The 17,111-nt window shown below is 43.5% G+C and overlaps 1 protein-coding gene across 8 annotated transcripts in view; it reads left to right on the forward strand.

Annotated features, from left to right (window-relative positions):
* ATL2 (atlastin GTPase 2) overlaps window positions 1-15,321 on the forward strand; it is a 41,178-nt gene extending 25,857 nt beyond the window's left edge. For 5 of the 8 annotated variants that reach the window (XM_017726704.1, XM_017726706.1, XM_017726703.1 and 2 more), the window contains 11 exons: window positions 1,062-1,166; window positions 1,910-1,960; window positions 4,036-4,092; window positions 4,684-4,776; window positions 5,024-5,162; window positions 6,004-6,131; window positions 8,290-8,346; window positions 9,118-9,189; window positions 10,911-11,342; window positions 12,748-12,762; window positions 12,870-15,321. In XM_017726704.1, coding sequence (XP_017582193.1) covers window positions 1,062-1,166; window positions 1,910-1,960; window positions 4,036-4,092; window positions 4,684-4,776; window positions 5,024-5,162; window positions 6,004-6,131; window positions 8,290-8,346; window positions 9,118-9,189; window positions 10,911-11,342; window positions 12,748-12,762; window positions 12,870-12,977 — 1,257 coding nt within the window. In that variant the 3' untranslated portion in view covers window positions 12,978-15,321. The remainder of the gene's footprint in view (window positions 1-1,061; window positions 1,167-1,909; window positions 1,961-4,035; window positions 4,093-4,683; window positions 4,777-5,023; window positions 5,163-6,003; window positions 6,132-8,289; window positions 8,347-9,117; window positions 9,190-10,910; window positions 11,343-12,747; window positions 12,763-12,869) is intronic. The other 3 variants (XM_017726707.1, XM_008644352.2, XM_008644351.2) reach the window with 3 other exon arrangements.
* The last annotated feature ends 1,790 nt before the right edge of the window (window positions 15,322-17,111 follow it).

Here is a 17,111-nt window from a genome sequence, read left to right on the forward strand (position 1 = left end):
TACCACCTACAGACAAATGCTGGGGTGAAAAGCTCTGTAACAAACACTGTTCTTTGAAGGGTGAGAATATGTTCTAGCTTCTAGCTGTGTTCTAGCGAAATGTAGTGCATGGCTGTAAGTACTTTAGTGTGTGGAAGCTGGTCCTTCCATACAATTTTGACAGGTAGTGTATAAAAAAGGACTAAGTCTAACAGTGGGGAAAAAAGCACTAACTTGATTCTTTTTTAACTCTTAAGTCAGTTTAACTACAAAGTGTTAATGTCATTAATAAATATTTGCTCCACAATACTGGTGGTGATCTTGAACTGTTCATGTTCTGAACCATCAGTTCTAGTAAATTTCATATCCTTTGCATTTGCAAAGGAAACATCTGAAGCCTAGTCCATGGGACATGGATCTTAAAAATAGTTGGCTTAGTGGTATGCAGGAAGTTTTAACAAATTTCACGGGTAACCAAACATTTCTCTGGTTAAAAACCAGTTATGTTGTGTGGATCTGTTTGTGCTTTGGGGACAAATTACTCACTTGTTGTTCCTTATCATTGGGAAAGAGAAGGGAATTGTAGTAGACCCCAAAGATGGGAGTTGGACTGATAAACTTTTTTTCATTTATATCACTTCCTTCCTTGTCATTCCAGCAGATGGTCAGTATCAGTTATCTGGTTTTCTGCTGAAAATAATTATTTTAAGATGCATTTATATATAAGTAACCATCTTCCTCTTAGCTCTAATGAGCTATGCTAGATCTGCAGCTGAGAATTCCAGTGAAGGAGAGCTGTCAGTTGCTCTGCGCTGCACTCCCACCGTGCCAAGGAGGGCTATTTCTGTGGGAGAAGGTAGCTAGGCAAGGCCAGGGACTTCAGGCTGATGCCAAGGCCCTCTGGCTGCTGCTTACTCAGCTGTGGGTGTGTGTAGTCACGTGTGCAGGGAGCTGGCTGAGGTTTAATCAGTAGGCATAGGGGCAGAGACTTGCTCTGCTTGAAATAGAACTTAGCCCAGTGGCCTGGAGTAGGAAAGTGTCCATGATCTGGTTAACTGCTGCTGTTCTTTCAAACTCCCCAGGTTGCTGTACTACTCATGGATACCCAAGGTGCCTTTGATAGCCAATCCACTATCAAAGACTGTGCGACAGTTTTTGCCCTGAGCACCATGACAAGCTCTGTCCAGGTGAGAATATCCATACTGGCAAATAATGGCAGAACTCTCTATCCTGAACATGCAAAGAATATCTCTCGAGCCACACTTGGAAACTTCACACGCATATTTTCCTCCAACTCTGATTTAAAATTCCATACTTTGTCTTCTTTTTGGTGTAAGACATAAACTACCCAAGTTGCTTGGTGGAATCGAGGTTATGCAAGGCCAGGCTGAGTTAAATTGCTGACAGAACTGGGAAATCCCCTTCCCCCTCTCCCTCCCCAAGATGTCAAAGTAGCAACTGCTTCATTACAGATGTGTTGCAGAATCTTTTTTTAAGGCTTTAGATACAGTTTGGGGTGACATTACCCTGTGATCAGCCAAACTTAAAATTGCTGCTTCTGTTTAAGTGTCAGTTGAACTCCTGACAATTGTGCTATACTTAAAACTACTTCTAAGCTTGTGCCTTAAAAGTGCCAAAAGCGAGCAGGTTTTTGAGGGGTGACAAGTGACTTTCTTCAGACATGCTACAACATAAAAGGAACAGGAGTATGTGGAACACTACTTCTGTGGAGTTTGCTCTGGTGGATTGTTTTTGAATAAGGAGGTGACTTTTGTTTGAGATGTGTTCTGTGACACCTTTGTACTTGCTCACGTTTGGGTTGTTGTACTTTTTCTGGAGGGAGCAAAAATACTCAATGTGTGAAAGAGGCTATATGAATGTAAGACAGTGGCTTCATGTTCCACTGTAATTCTCTGACTGTCTCTTGCAGGTATACAACTTGTCTCAGAATATTCAGGAAGATGACCTTCAACATTTGCAGGTAGGAATATGGTGAATTTATGTTAAGCTGCTTCTGAACTGAAAGTCTTGACAATGTTCTAGAAGTTACTACTCATGTAACTGACTTGAGAACTGTTTGCTAATTCATGTAAAACACTGAATTTGACCTGATACTAAGACTGGTACTGTCTGTAAGAGCTGTTTGCATCAACTCTGTGATGCCTCTGCTGTGCCGATGTAGAGGTAAAATAGTACAGGCTTCTAATCTGGCTGATTCTTTTAAAGTCTGTTCTCTGTATTGCAAGTTCTGAAATTCCCAAAAAAATGAGAAAAGAAAATTATGGAAATACTTAATAGTGAAATTCCAATGTTTCCCATTTTTCCTAAAATAGGAAAATTGATGTTATTTCATAACCAGTTTGTAAGGAAGTGTTGGAGCTTGGGTCAGGCCAGGAGTCTGATGCCCAGAAGCCGTCTCTGTTTTTTCAGCTGAGAATTTTCTGCAGAGTTTTATTTCTGCTTAGAAATAAAAGCAGGAAAATCTTGTCTTCTCTTCACCATGGGGTTTTTATCCTCTAATGGAACATTGTGGTCAAAGACCACTGAATTCTGGCTTCATGTGAATGGTGCAAGAACCTTATCTCCTTAACTTAAAACCTGTAGCTTTAGAGAATAGCTTGTGTATTGCCCAATGCCAAGGCCATGAGCTTAAAACTGTTCTGTGTGTCTTCGGTGCTGCAACAGACTGTCTGCCAGTGCTGGAAGTAGAAGAGCACTAACTAAACAGTCTTGTGAAGCTGTTCTCAGTTAACAGGACTGTATCACTGGGCCAACACCCCCCACACCCTAAAAAACACAGCCAAGCACCAAAACCAAAAAAATCCATAAGTAGTTATTTGAAAGCCAGGCTTCCCTTGAGACTTTGGTCCTTTAACAGCCTCAGTGTCATCTGAATAAAATAATCTGTTTCTGTTATCCTGGAGGGTGACATTTGAGGGAAGGAAGGGAAGAGAAGGATGATAAATACAAGCACTTGGGTAGGGGACACCACTGCATTTAAGGAAGGAATCATGGTCTGAGGGAAGGAAATTCTGAATTTCTGTTTTAACAGGAATTTATGTAATTGTGAAATACTGTTAGTCTCTGACTGCCTTTTGCATTTAGTGAATGAGGTGAAGAGTTTAGGTCAAAGAAGCCAGACTCGTGGGTGCTTGGCCACTTCACAGCTGCTTTTGCTCAGGATGACAAGGGCTTGGGATTTAAATTGTGTTAAATTAGTCTTGTAAGTTCTCAGGTGCTCTTGTGATCAGCACAGGAACTGTCCTTTGAGCCATAATTTATCGGAGATGCTCCAGGAGTTAGTTTAATGCAGAGTAATGATTGCCTGGTACTGGAGAATTCTGGTGTGCTTCCATCATCTCTATCTCTAAGATCTGTAAGGAGGCTGGCATGGATTGATCCCTGCCAGTGTTGGCCTCTGCCGAAACAGCCAGCACAGTCCATAATTCTTGTTCTTGTGGGTGGTTTGGCCTGCTCAGGCCAGCGAGAAATGCTGCTGCTGGTGTTAAAGATGGTGAAAGCAATAAGAAGAAGACAGCTGATACCTGCCTTTATACTGGAGGGAGGGAACAATTATTAGTTAAGGTCACGGGCTGAAGCAGAGACCTGAGAAGCTGCTGAACTTGGCTTGTATTTAAATGTCTGATATATTGGCTAGAGCCAAGTTCCCTGGGATTTCCAGGAATAAACCTTTTGTGGGAAGTAAGGGGCAAATGTTAGACAGGCTTACCTCCTTAGCCTAGGAAGCAAGTGTTGGAAGCTGGCTTGGTGAGAGATGCAGCCAGCTTTTCTCTGAGAATAGCCCACAAGCCACCCACTTAGAGCTGCAGTGTGTTGACAGTTCAGGAATGGCACTGTGAAGCCAGTGGGAATCATGTCTCCTACCTGAATCTTACTGAGGCTTGGTATACTCATTATCGAGGTTTATTTGTCATTCTCAACCTATAGTAAGATAAAAGATTGAATGCTTTTATTTTTTAGTGACATAATAGAATGTTTTACAGTAGAAAAATGTGTTTTCTATGTGGCACACCCTTACACTGTTCTTTCTCTCAGTTGTTTACAGAATATGGAAGACTAGCTATGGAAGAAATTTACCAAAAGCCGTTTCAGGTAACTATGTGTTAAATGGATTTAAGCAGTTGAATGTGTAGAAAATGAGCTCAGGATAATTTCTGAAGATAAACTAGTTGGGCTGAAGGTAACCAGTTCTTGGCAAGACTAATTTTCTTTCACTATTGCCACATGGCTTTGCAAAAATCCAATGGAAAAATGCTGAAGAGGACCACATTTTGGGCAAGTATAGCTTTCTACTTGAGTTAAAAGGCATAAAAGGAATCAAAATGTGAAATGATGATGTGCAGGTGCTAAGGAGAAAAATTTTGTGCTGCCTTCTTATTTATTACTCTGAGATATAGCTGGTCTTTGCTGGTGGTAGATGGTTCTGAGAAAAAGTCCTGTTTAGTGGTGGGTTTTTTGTTTGTTTGGTTTTTTAAACAACCAAACACTTGCACCACAGAACTACAAGGCTGCTTCATTTAGAGCAACCAAATATACCAAAAAACTTACATAGTATCCTTACTTGTAATCTATAATATATTAGTTTTAGAGCAGCCAAATACTTAAAATAATCACACATGTGATAGAGTTTTTGACCTTAGGAATGATGCAAACTTTTCAATGCTGCTGTTCTTCCTGTTGCAGACATTAATGTTCTTAATTAGAGATTGGAGTTATCCTTATGAACATGCATATGGCTTGGAAGGAGGAAGAAAGTTCCTAGAGAAAAGATTGCAGGTAAGTTATCTCCAGTAGTCCTATTCTGGTCTTGCTGTCAAGGCAATGATGCAGCATGAGCTGGCTCCTTGTGCTAATAAAATACATTTGTGGTGTTTCCACTCATATGCAAAGTTGACATTATTAGGCTCAGGAATAAAAGCTTAAACACTCTTCTGTGCTCTTACTGCTTTTAAGATGATGGTTAATCTTGATTGCAGTGCTCCAAAACTGGTAGCAGTTCATACTGCCTTTTTTTTTCCTTCAGGTAAAGCAAAACCAACATGAAGAGCTACAGAATGTAAGGAAGCATATTCACTCCTGTTTCAGTAATCTTGGGTGTTTCCTGTTGCCCCACCCTGGTCTTAAAGTTGCAACAAATCCAAATTTTGATGGGCGATTGAATGGTAGGAAGCTTTTCATTTTGTGTTTCTTAATTCAGATCACTGAAATTGTTTTCTTTTATGATGGAAGTTAAGCACTGTAATGGTTAGCTATTGAAATGCCTGACTGGAAAATACAAGGCTAAAAGGTGAAACTGCAGAATTTAGAAATGTGCATTGTGTGCTCTTCTTAGTGGTTTAAAGGCAGAGGAATTAAGTAGGCAGAGGGAATGGGTGTCTTTGTGTCTAGCTGTTCATTGCAATCTGATAACTTGAGACATGCTTAAAGGTCATTAAATAGAGATTCCAAAGATAACTAAGGTCTCCAGAGGGCAGAATCTGCAAGATTAAAGACTTTGCTTTCTTGAAAGGCTTTTCTCTAAAAACTTGCTGAACCACAGGTCAGCTCTAAAATGGCTGAAATAAAACCCGTAGGGTTCTGCTGCAGCTGAATGAGAGGCAGTCAGGATTCCTCCAATGGATGCCTGTCCCCCAGCAGAGGGAATGCATCAGAATGGCAAAGGCTATAAAAGTGAGTTGCAGTGGTGGGATGCCAACTCCTGCTGTGCTGAGGGTACAGACCTGTGGGGTCATTGTGCACTGGTGTAATTGGGGAAATGCACTTTAAATACTCAAAGGACAATGGAACCTTGTTCTCCCTCTGAAGTTAAGATTGGTAGATTAAGAGTAGGTAGAACTTACTGAAGCTATATTATGTATGTAAGCTTTTAAATACCTTAAAAATGCAGTTCAGAGTTGTGATGCTGTGGATTTAGAAGGATCATGGGCTGTCAGTGGTCCTTTAGGAGATACAAGATTGAAAACTAACCACTTTTTTCTCCTGGAATTGATTGAATTTTACTAGATATAGATGAGGATTTTAAGAATGAACTGCGGAATTTGGTGCCGTTACTGCTTGCCCCTGAAAACTTGGTAGAAAAAGAGATTAGTGGATCCAAGGTGACCTGTAGAGATCTTGTAGAATACTTCAAGGTAAGCAAACTCATACTAATTATTTCTGTTAATAGCTTAAAAGACAGTATTCTAATTTTAGGCCATGTTGTTCCCAGAGAAGATAAGATATCTAGGCTGACACTCACTGATCAGCTCACTTTTTTCATTTCATTACTCTGACTTTCCAGAACTGGCACACTACTTCCTAGCAGTACAGCTCTTAGCAAGCTACTGTTAGCAAAATTTGTGGGTTGGTTTTTATTTTCCTCTCTGTGAATTGGCTGAAATAGCTCAAGCTTTATTAGATTTTTTTTTTTCCTACTTTGAAATCCCAGTTGGGTTTTTTTTTGTTTTGGTTTGGTTACTTTTAATTAAAGTAGGTCTCATGTAGTTTTTACAGGTAGAAAACCAGCTCTTAAACTGCTAGGTATGCAATGAAAATTTCAGATATTCCCCTCTAGATTTTTAACATGCAAGGAAGGTGCTTGCTAAACGCTTGCATGTGTAGCACCACTATGCTCTGAAGTATTTGTGTGATACTCACAGCTGTTAGTCTTGAGCTTTTTTGGTATCATGGTGAGACCAGCAGAAATGTGATAACATAATCTCTCCATCAGCAGGGATTGGTCTGGTGTGTATAGACCTTTTTTTTTCTTTTTTTTTTTGTATTGGAATGACTTAGACAGTTGGCTTGGTAAGAATGATGCCACTGTCTCCTAAAGAGAGGAATTTTGTTTTGCTACTTTTGGGGTAGAAAAGTTAGGCTGATGTTGAGAAACAAACTGTGCATGAAGGAATCTGAGACCAGAACTCATTTAACTTCACTTGTAAAATGAAGTAACTTTTTTAAAGGGAAGACATGATACAGGATGCAGAAGTGATGGCTGTTCTGACAAGCATAAAATCAGCACTGGCGCTCAGAGGCTCAGTCTCTGTTTACATGGTTGCATGCTGCTTTTTGCTCCAGTTTTTCTCTAGTAGGACCCACTCAGGTCCAGTGCAGGGAGTGCATGTTCAGCAGCAGTTTAGAAAGGAAAAGTACTGCATCCTAAAAACCAAGTGTAAAACCTCTATTGGAAAGCTGATTCCCATCCTGTATCCAGTCGGGGAGCAGTCCTGTGGGGTGCTGCAGAAATGCTATGCTTATGTAACTAAAGAGGACTGCTCCCTTGGGACTGTGCATCTGAAGCAGAGATTGTGAGGCCTGAGCTGGAAACTGTAGGGCTCTTACTTGGAGGAAATAGCTACAGAAGCAAGAAGGGTGTCAAGGGAACTGAGTCCTGTATAACTCCGTATGTTTTTGTAGGTTGCTCTGCAACCTAGAGCATTGAGTACATGGGGACCCTGATAACCTTGTTCTCTCCTCCCTTAGAGCAAAAAATCCTCAGGCCCAAGGCTTGTAGACAAGGCAGGGAGGAAGGCAGTGGCAGTGTGGAGAGAGTGGATAGACCCCCTCAAGGGGCTGAGAGTGGCCTTGCTGGTGTAACGTGCACAGCTTGTCCAAAGCACTGGAATGGCTGCTGCTGCCCCCTCTGCCCCACTTACCTGTCCCCAGGAGCTGTGCCATGGGCCAGCTTGTGGGCTGGAGAAGAAATGAAGTGTGTGTTCTCTTCCAGCCCTCTGGAACCCTGGGGAAAGAAAGGACACCTGAGGATAAGTGGGGTGGGGCACAGAGGGATAGGATGTCTGCTTAGCTTCTGCAAGTGTTTTGCCTGCTCAGCTCTGTCTGCATTAAGTGCCTTGATCTGGTTTTTTTCCTCCTACACTTCAGTAGATCAAGTCATGTGAGGAAATATAAGTATTGGTTCTCCCAGTGCTGGGGTAAGTTTGGGCAAACCTCTTGCCAGAAAGGCTGGGATAGTCATCTCCACTCTTTTGTTATGGATGAAGATTCCCTCTTTAGCAAAAACCTCATGTATTTGAGGGAGCAGAAGCCTGCTGTCAAACCTGTCACTTCTTGAGACAGAGGTGTCTCCTCAGGGTGCTCTGCTGCCCTGCTGGGCCCCAGTCCTGGGCACAGGAAAGTGAAGGGGAAAAAATGCCAAACTTGTAAGAAGAAATATTTATGATTTAATATTTAGCACTATTATAAGAAATATTCTGAACTCTATCTTTGTATTATCCCTTATTTCTTATTCTCCTTAAACATAAATGTTTAGAAAAATAAACCTTTTTTTCCCCCCCCCCTCACATTTAGGCTTACATTAAAATCTATCAAGGAGAGGAGCTACCTCATCCGAAATCTATGCTGCAGGTATTTTATTTTTCTTTCAAATAGTCTGATTAGATGATGTGTACTTTGTAAGTTTTTTGCAATTGAAGAATCATGACTGCTGTGGGACTGAAGCCCCCCCCCCCCAGCTGTAGTTCTTGAAGGATCTGTGTACTTTGAAAGCCATCTGAACTGTGATGGTTGGGTACTTTTCCCTCAGTTTCATCAACCAAATAAAATGAAATCAACCAAATGGAGCAGGGGTCTATCTGGTTGGTTGGGTTTTTTAGCTGCTTTACTCTCTAAGCATGGGTTTCCTCTAACTTGCTGTTTGGGAGATCCAGAAAATGACATCTTGCAGCTTTAACTACAATAGTTGTCCCTGACATGACACAGGTAGAAAATAAGTGTTAAGTTCTTAACAAAATTGACAATTACGATTGACGCCAAAACTGTACAACTATAATGCAGAAATAATACCAGCTTCCTCCTTTCCTCTTAGGTAGTGGGAGTAGTCCAGTACCAGGATTAATATGTAATAGTTTAGTGACCCTTATGTGCTTATTAACAGTAGAGCATTCAGAAGAGATTGCTCATGATGAAAAGCCTGTACAAGCAAGCTGAGGTTGGTTTGCAGCTGTGCTAGAAAGCTGAAGAAGGGCAGCAATATGTTTTAATGTGTACTGCTAAACTTCACTTATTTTTGTGTGGCCTTTTCCTGGCCATCTGGAGGTTTTGGGGGTATGCTGGGAGTGTAATGCTGTGTGTAAGCTGGAAGTGCTGTGATGACAGAGGATGCTCTGTGTTTTCTAGGCAACAGCTGAGGCGAACAATCTTGCTGCTGTGGCAGGAGCAAAGGACTTGTACAGCAAAGGCATGGAGCAGGTATGATGGCACAACCTTTCCTAAACACCTGAATGCAAATACAGGCCTTGAGCTTCCATGTTGTACTCTGTGTGTGAACACTTCAGTGGGGGGAAGTAGCTCAGGGCCAGGACTTGTGTGTGTTCTGCACTCTGCTCTGAGCTGAGGTGTCTGATGTTGGGGAGATGTGAAAAAGGTTGTGTTTGCAGGATACACTACCTGTTAGTTCCCTCCATAGCTCTTGACAGGCCTCTCAGAATCCTGTGACATGAAATGCACAAGCAGATGAGCAGACTTTGTTGTGCCAGGGTTGCATAGTGGTGAAATTCTAGGTTTGTAGTCTCATGCTTCTGAATTGTGGCCATTCACTGGCTGTAAAATGCAAGGATTCTGATACTTAAAGAAACCCCTTGAAATACAAGAATTACTTTGAAAAACCTGTGTATATAATTTCCTTCTTGCTTCTTCTTTTGAAGATGGTGATTTTATATCATTCTAAGCTGAGTGCTGGATGGATTTCATACTTCATTGTAGTGGTATGCAAGGTTTTATCATAGGAAATTCTGAAAACCATTACCTGTCTCATAAAGCTTAACAGGACTGTGCTTATTGTGAAACTGTACAACCAGAAAGACCAGTAGGTGTGAGAACATGCTACAAATGTAGCTCCCCATTAATTAGGCTAATTGTGGTCTTAATTGCTGAAGTAGCTTTCTGTTTTGAAATTAGAGTAAGATCTAATGCTAGTGGCAGACAAGCCAGTTCCATTTGTTAGCAGGCTGTTTGGAGAATGTTCTGCTGGTTTAAAGGAACTCCTCTGTTTCCATTTTGGAAAATATCTTGAAATAGTAAATATGTTGTTTATAATACATGTCAAGTCTGCCTTCCAAACTTGAATCTTCAGTGGTTGTTGAGATACTGTAGTTGTAAGGTTTCTAACTTGGAGCAGGGAATAAACAGAAACAGATGTTCTTTTAAACAGACTTTGTTTCCATAGTAATGTTCCCCAGTACTGTATATTTTTATATCACTGTAGAGATATGCAAAAATTATGGAATAGATTTTTTTTATCCAGATGTCTCATATGATGTTCTTGATCTGACACAGCTCTGAAACTTCTATTTTTAAAAACAGAAGTGGGAACTCTTTGGATTTAAAACTCGATTATGTAAAGGTAGTTCTTACTGCAGCTTCTGAGTTGTCCTCGTGAACCAAAGCCCTCCTTTGCTGAGCATGCATAACCAAAATACTGTCCCCCTAATGACCTGAAATGTAAGGAACAACAGGTGCAGTGTCACAGAGTGCAAGAAAACAGTGGCAGTTATTTGTGTGGTGACCTCCTGATTTCTCAGTAGCTCCTAGTGTTTAACACGCTCTGGGCAATGTGGAAAAAGCAGTTTTGAAGGATGAGATTAGTGGCCATTTCCCAGGGAGTTTTGGTGGATGTGGAGGACTTCATTATGGGAAAAAGCAGGGATGTGCACGTGGCTGTTGTCCTGTCCTTCTGGGCCTGTCTGAAGAGAACAGTAGAAGTGTGAGTTAGTCCCGTGCTGTGGGTCTGTGTGTGGTTGGACAGGTGAGGCTCCTGCCATGCCATGATCCAAGGCTGCTTCACTGGCTGGGCCTGGAGCTCACAGAGCCAAGGGAGCTGCAGAAGGGAGGAGGGCAGCGAGGGGCAGGTGCTTTCTGTGCAGCAGCAGAGGCTCAGGGTGTGATTCCGTGGTCTCTGGTCGCTCCCACAGGTGTGTGGGGGAGATAAGCCTTACATCGCCCCATCGGACCTCGAGCGGAAGCACCAGGATTTCCGAGAGAGCGCCATCCGGCAGTTCCGCTCCGTGAAGAAGATGGGAGGGGAGGAGTTCTGCCGGCGCTACCAGGAGCAACTGGAAGTGGAAATCGACGAGATCTATGCAAACTTTGTGAAGCACAACGATGGCAAAAACATCTTTTATGCTGCTCGTACCCCTGCCACTCTATTTGCAGTCATGTTTGCCATGTACATAATCTCAGGACTGACTGGGTTCCTTGGCATGAACTCCATAGCTGCCCTGTGTAATCTTGTGCTGGGGATGGCTCTTATATCGTTTTGTACATGGGCATACGTTAAGTACTCTGGGGAATTCAGAGAAGTTGGAACAGCCATTGATCAGATCGCTGAAGCTATATGGGAACAGGTTGGTATCTGTTTTTATTGCAAAATCTTGCTGTCTTGAGCAGACGTATCAAACAGTTTCTGTTCTGTTCTGCTGAGAGGGAAAAGCTGGTCTAGACCTAATAGAGAATGTGAGTGCTGCCAAAGGGAAAATCTGCTCAGTAGTGTGACTGCTCTCTTCAGGAACAGATGCTGCACACAAGGAATGTTAAATAAGCGTAGGGTATTGCCAACAAAGTGTTACGTAAGGTGCAGAAGGTTACTTAGTAGGTGCTTTGATGGCAAAGAGTGGAGGGACTCCTCAATTCTCTTTTTCCTTATTCATAGTAAGGAATTGTTTTTGAAGTTATGTTTATGGATAAGCTTGTCCTTATGTGGTGGATAAAATATCTCAGATCATGCAATGAGAAAGGCGAAACACTGCCCTCCTCTCCTGATGGGATGCTGAAGGGCTGATGAGTCCTTGGAGAGAACTGGCTTGGGTGATGGCTTTCAGCAGCTGCTACCAGAGGGTGCACAGCAGGTTTCTTCCACCAGGGAGACTTGTGCTGTCTGTGACAGCTTCAGTGGGTGCAGCTGCTGTTTGCAGGGAATCCTCAACAAATTCCTGAAAGGAAAAGATGTGAGTGTAGGGACAACAGAGCTGGAGGAGAAAACTTTGTGCATAGAGATTTTGCTGCCTGAACTCAGTTGACACAGCTGTGGCCAGTAAGGCCAGTGTAGAGAATTCTTGAAATTCTCTATTCCTATTCTCCAGTAGTTTTTGGAGCATTCTGACTAGCTATGTCCAGTGCCAGCAGAAGGGAAACACTTTCCTGCTGTTTTTACTGGAAATAAAGGGTGCACTGAGCTTATCTGGGGTGACATTAAAGTGTGTCCTGTGAGGCATGAGCAGATAACTAACTGGAGCCTTCTGCACAGATGCTTGCTTCTGCAGCTGAAAAATTCCTGTGTTTAAGGCTCATCCTAGGCACTGGTACACTAGGCCTATCTGAGCAACCTGCTGAGGGTCCTAGTCAGGTTGAGTTACACTGGAGCAGAAAAAGTGGATTTTTAAAAATAGGGAAATGAGCATCAGTAAATAAATTGGTAACTAAATCTTGAGTTAGCACCACTAACTAGTGATTGAAATTGAGGCTCTCCAGTTCTACTGGAGCTGCTGCTGCATGGTACCCCAAGCACACAAGGCTTGGTTTGGCTGCTGCCTTCCCTGGGAGGGGGAGAACTTGGCTTATGCTGGCAGGAGCTTGCCATTTGTGGGCTGGAGGAAGGTGGTCGCAAAAAAACATCAGCAGTGTTGCTGTTAGAGCTGCACATCAGTAATAGGCAAAGCACTGCAGGTCCTGTCTGAGTCACTCTGATTGAATACACAATCTTAACTGTTGATTTTTCTGAATCTCTGCCTTTCTTTTCCCTCCTTGCTTCAGAGGAATCCCAGGAAGGTGAGAAGTTACTGGCAATCAGGTTTTTTTTTTTTTTTTCTGAACTTGATTGACTTTCTGCTGTGTTGTGAGAGCCGGTTTTCCTAACAGCTGAATTCATGTTTTAGGTGTTTTCCAAACTCTTTGAAGTCCTTAGACGCCGAACGGTTCGTCGTGCTCTTACATCAGTGCCGCGACAGCGACTCTCATCCAACAATAACAAGAAGAAAAACTAGCCAGTATTTTTAACTTTCTTTCTGTATCTGAAGTGTTCACACTTACACATATAGGACAATAAGCTGGACCGTCTGGGCCGGTCTGCATAAATGCTGTAACCATACCAGACTGATGCTGCATATGGGGTATGGAATTGCACATCCATCTTCTAGGAACTGTAAAGTGGTTTGAATTCAGTGAAATACTGCTGTGTAGGAGGGGTGTCACTTGTGTCCATAGCATGTGACTGCTTTAACCTCATTACTCTAGCAGCAAAATTCATTTCTCTTTCAGTTCATGCCACTTTGTGTCAGACTTCATCATTCTAAGTTTTTTCATGATTTCAAGTCTCATCTCTTTATATGGTTTTATATCTTATTTTCCTTGGTTACCTCATTTTCTTGTTTCTTTTGCACATTTCTCATTCCACAGGTGTTGAAGCCCATGAGTGATAATTTGATGGAGGATCACATGAGGCAGTCTGTAAAAAACTCTATCAAAGCAGGCCTGACCGAGCAGGTGTCTCACCATGCCAGACTAAAGACAGACTGACAGTTCGTCTCCTCTTCAACTCTGCCCTCTCATCCTAGACATGCTTGCTGTACCATGAGAACTCAATAATAATAATAAAAAATGAATAAAAATAAACCAAAGTTTACAATCAACTGTAGAAGTAGTTTAGTGTGATTGGCTTCACAGATTGCTGCCATCACCGGGGAAGAGTTAAGTTTGTCAGTGTTCAGCTTCTCAGACAAACTGGTGCCGTGGAGCCCGCTGGGGTGGGAGGGAGTGGCTCAGTTTTACGTAGTCCTGGTGACCCATGTTTGGGGGAGGGAGGGGGAGCTTCCCCAGCGCTGTGAGTCCGTGCAGGCTCTGGCTTACAGGGGCAACCTGTCCCCTGCAGGAGCTGACTTCAGGGAAGTGTAATGATCAGACCCACACTAGGTGTGCTCTCACCAAATGTCCCCAGCGCGGCACTGCCCCTCGCGAGCTCCAGCGAATGTCCTGTGTGTGCAGCCGGTGGAGCCATCGGAGCGGCCACTCCATTACAACACGTCTCTTGCTTTCTTGCCTTTTACCAGTGTTACACAGATGCATGTGCTGGTTCCTCACGCAGAACTGGGCTGTCAGGGAGGCAGTGGCTCAGCACAGAGGGTGTCTTGCCTTGAACTCGCAGACCTGGTCCCGAGGGAGGTGCATATCAGAACTGAGCTGTCTTTTTCTGCAGTTTAGCCTTCATGTATATAATATTGCCATTAATTCTACTGGGGAAGAAATTCCATCCAAAAATGTTGCCTACAGCTACCAAGCAATGAGTTAGGATTGTCTGTACAGTGTGTTTAGTTTTTATTTTTTAAGAAATCACAGATAGGGCATGTATATGAAATATAAATATATAAATACGATTTTGTATCAAAGTTTTGTAGTTTATGGCAAAACCTGGTTCTGTGGTAGCTAAGTGCAGTTCCTGTAAAGGAATGTTTGTGGCTCATGTAAATGTGTGAATGCATCAACAATTTGAAGTTTTTTGATATATTTGTGATATTTACCTGCCTTGAGCACTGCAATCTCTCACCCCCTTGGGAAAATCAATGGGAATGTTTGTTGTGAAACTCTTTGTCTTCTGTTGCATTTTAAAGTTATTTCCTGTAATTTATTTTCAGTACATGATTAAAATCAGTTATGTATATATGAAATGAAATCTGTGCTTATTTTTAAAAGATGTTCAAGTATTGTATTCTACTACATAAACTATGTCAAATACTTATCCTGACAATTATATGAACAGATTTGTTCTATTGTACTTCATAGCTTTCTATTGAAGCCGATGTTCCTCTCATGCTTGTCTCTGGAAGATGACCTCTGTCCAGCTCATACCCCCTCCCTGTATAGGAAAACCTCCTGCTGTTCTTAAGCACGCTTTTGACTTGTGGAGTTGCTTGTCAGATTCTGCCCTCCGACAACTGTATCACTCTGAAATCCTGTTACTGGCTTTACTTTCATTCTTGGCTAAATCAGTACCAACTGTGTGGAGTGTAAAGGCAGCTAAATAATTACCTGCTGTAGTTTCAGCTGGAACTGGCTGTGTGCAATAGCTGGGTTTTTGCATTCCTAAATGGCAACAATTCTCATCAACATTTGAGCTTTAACATCTCCCCTCTCTCGAGTGAGGGAAATCATCTGTCTAGGACTAAAGCAATTGCACTGTGACTTTTGCACCGCGAAGAACTGCTGGGGAGTGGTGGTTACCTGCCCTGTGCAGGTGAGGGCTCAGCTCCAGGGGAATGATGCTAAAGATGAGGTAGGAATGTCGCATTTTATGATATCTCAACCTGTACAGATTAAATACTGTTATTCAAACAAGCCAATGCTTTGGTGATTAATCTCTTACTAATCAAATGAGTCACACGGGGGCTCGCAGGGCCACACCTGCCCTTGCTGCTCGTGTTCTTGTCCAGGAAGGTGCGAGATTTGCAGCTGTGCCCTGCAGAGATGGCAAAAGCAGAACTCTTCCCAGCATGTGGACAAGGAGTTGCAAGGCTTTATCTGTACTCTTCTTCAGGGTCTGTGGGGGGAGAGTTCCTGAACTGTGCCACGAAGTTGCAGAATGAATGTAAAAGCCCCTCGAGCTTGTGGGAGGGATCAAAGAGAGGGAAAGGGAGGGGTCAAGATGACTTTTAATGAAATGTGGGAAATTGGTGTTTTAGGGGATAAAAGGGGCTGGTCACGTGGCAGCAGGTTGCTGGTGCACGTCCTTGTCTGGCCATGCTGTTAACCCCATCTCTCCCTTCCATGGAAGAGGGGGTTCCATTCTGTCTGCACGTGTGCATCGAGGTCAAAGTGCCAGGGACTGGAATGGGACCTGGGGTCACAGGAGCTGCACGTTTGGAGTGGCAGCAGCCTGCAGCGAGGTTGTGTCACTTGGACAGTGAGCTGGATTTAGCCAGCAAGTAGAGTAAGGGGCCTGGGAGCCTGGTGTTGGAGCAGCTCAGTCTGGGCTGGACACATCTATTTTTGCATGAGGCAGCTGGAGGGACAAGGTCTGGGCTGATCTGGAGGGTGTGGGGCTCAACTGGGATCCTTTTTTTATGTGTGACTCCGTCTGTGGATGCAAAAGAGGCTCTGCAAGGGCCCGTTAAGGATAAACGCGTGTCACAAGGCCAGCTGCTGAGGGCAGGCACAGTGGGGATGTGCAAGGGTGGGCTGAACCCGCGACTGCACTGCAGCTGTGGGCCATGCTCATGTGCTGGTTACTGGAGCAGACTGGTGCTCCAGAGGCTGGATACTAGGCTGGATACTAGACTGGATGAGCTGAGCCTCCTTGCCCAGGTACTGGAGGGATCCAGAGCCTGTGTATTTCCCCTAAAAGCCCGTCACGGTGACCAGGAGGAGGGGCAGAGTGAGGGTGTTGGTGCTGTTGTGCCAGTGCTGAATGTGGATGGATGGTGTGAGCACATTCCATGTGTGTGCCCAGTGGGAATGCTGGCTCAGCCTTGCTGCTGGTGGCACACAGGGGCATGAAGCTGTAGTGGCCTCACCTCCATGGGCACCCCCTTACAATCAGTACTCCTAGTAGAACAAGCTTAGTATTTCCCATCTCCTGTCTATGTGCCAAGAACATCAGGTTGGTGCACAGAGTGGGTTCAGGGAACTGAGGAGCTTCACCAGGAGAATACACAGGGGCATAAAGGAGGTGACAGCTGCTTTCTCTGCCCTGGGCTACTCCACTACTGCTCAGGAAAGGAGTTCTGAGGGATGAAGCAGATGAAATGCTCAATAAAGGTAATAATTCTGTGCCAACCGTGCTGTATTCAGGCCTCTCTGAGCATGCAAAAATCCTGATTTAGCAGGAAAAGCACAGAGCAGAACACAGTGACTGACCTCTGGCCAACTCCTGCCTCACAAAGGGACATAGCAGAGTGAGGTAGGAAAGCCACATGGAAGATCCTACAGCTGGCAAAGTACAGCATCCTGCCAGAGAGAGACACAGGGGAAGGTATAACGAGGTACAGCAGCAGAAAGAGGTGGAGAAGGTGACGAGACAGGATACTTGCTGCTCCTGTTACTTCAAGAAGTGCCTGCCCAGGTTCCTTGGGAGGGGAAATCCTCATCTGGAGCAACAAGTCTGGTGATTTCTGGCTCCAGAAAGCCAT

The sequence above is a fragment of the Corvus brachyrhynchos genome, unplaced genomic scaffold (genome assembly GCF_000691975.1).
Source record: "Corvus brachyrhynchos isolate BGI_N302 unplaced genomic scaffold, ASM69197v1 scaffold312, whole genome shotgun sequence".
NCBI lineage: Eukaryota > Metazoa > Chordata > Aves > Passeriformes > Corvidae > Corvus > Corvus brachyrhynchos.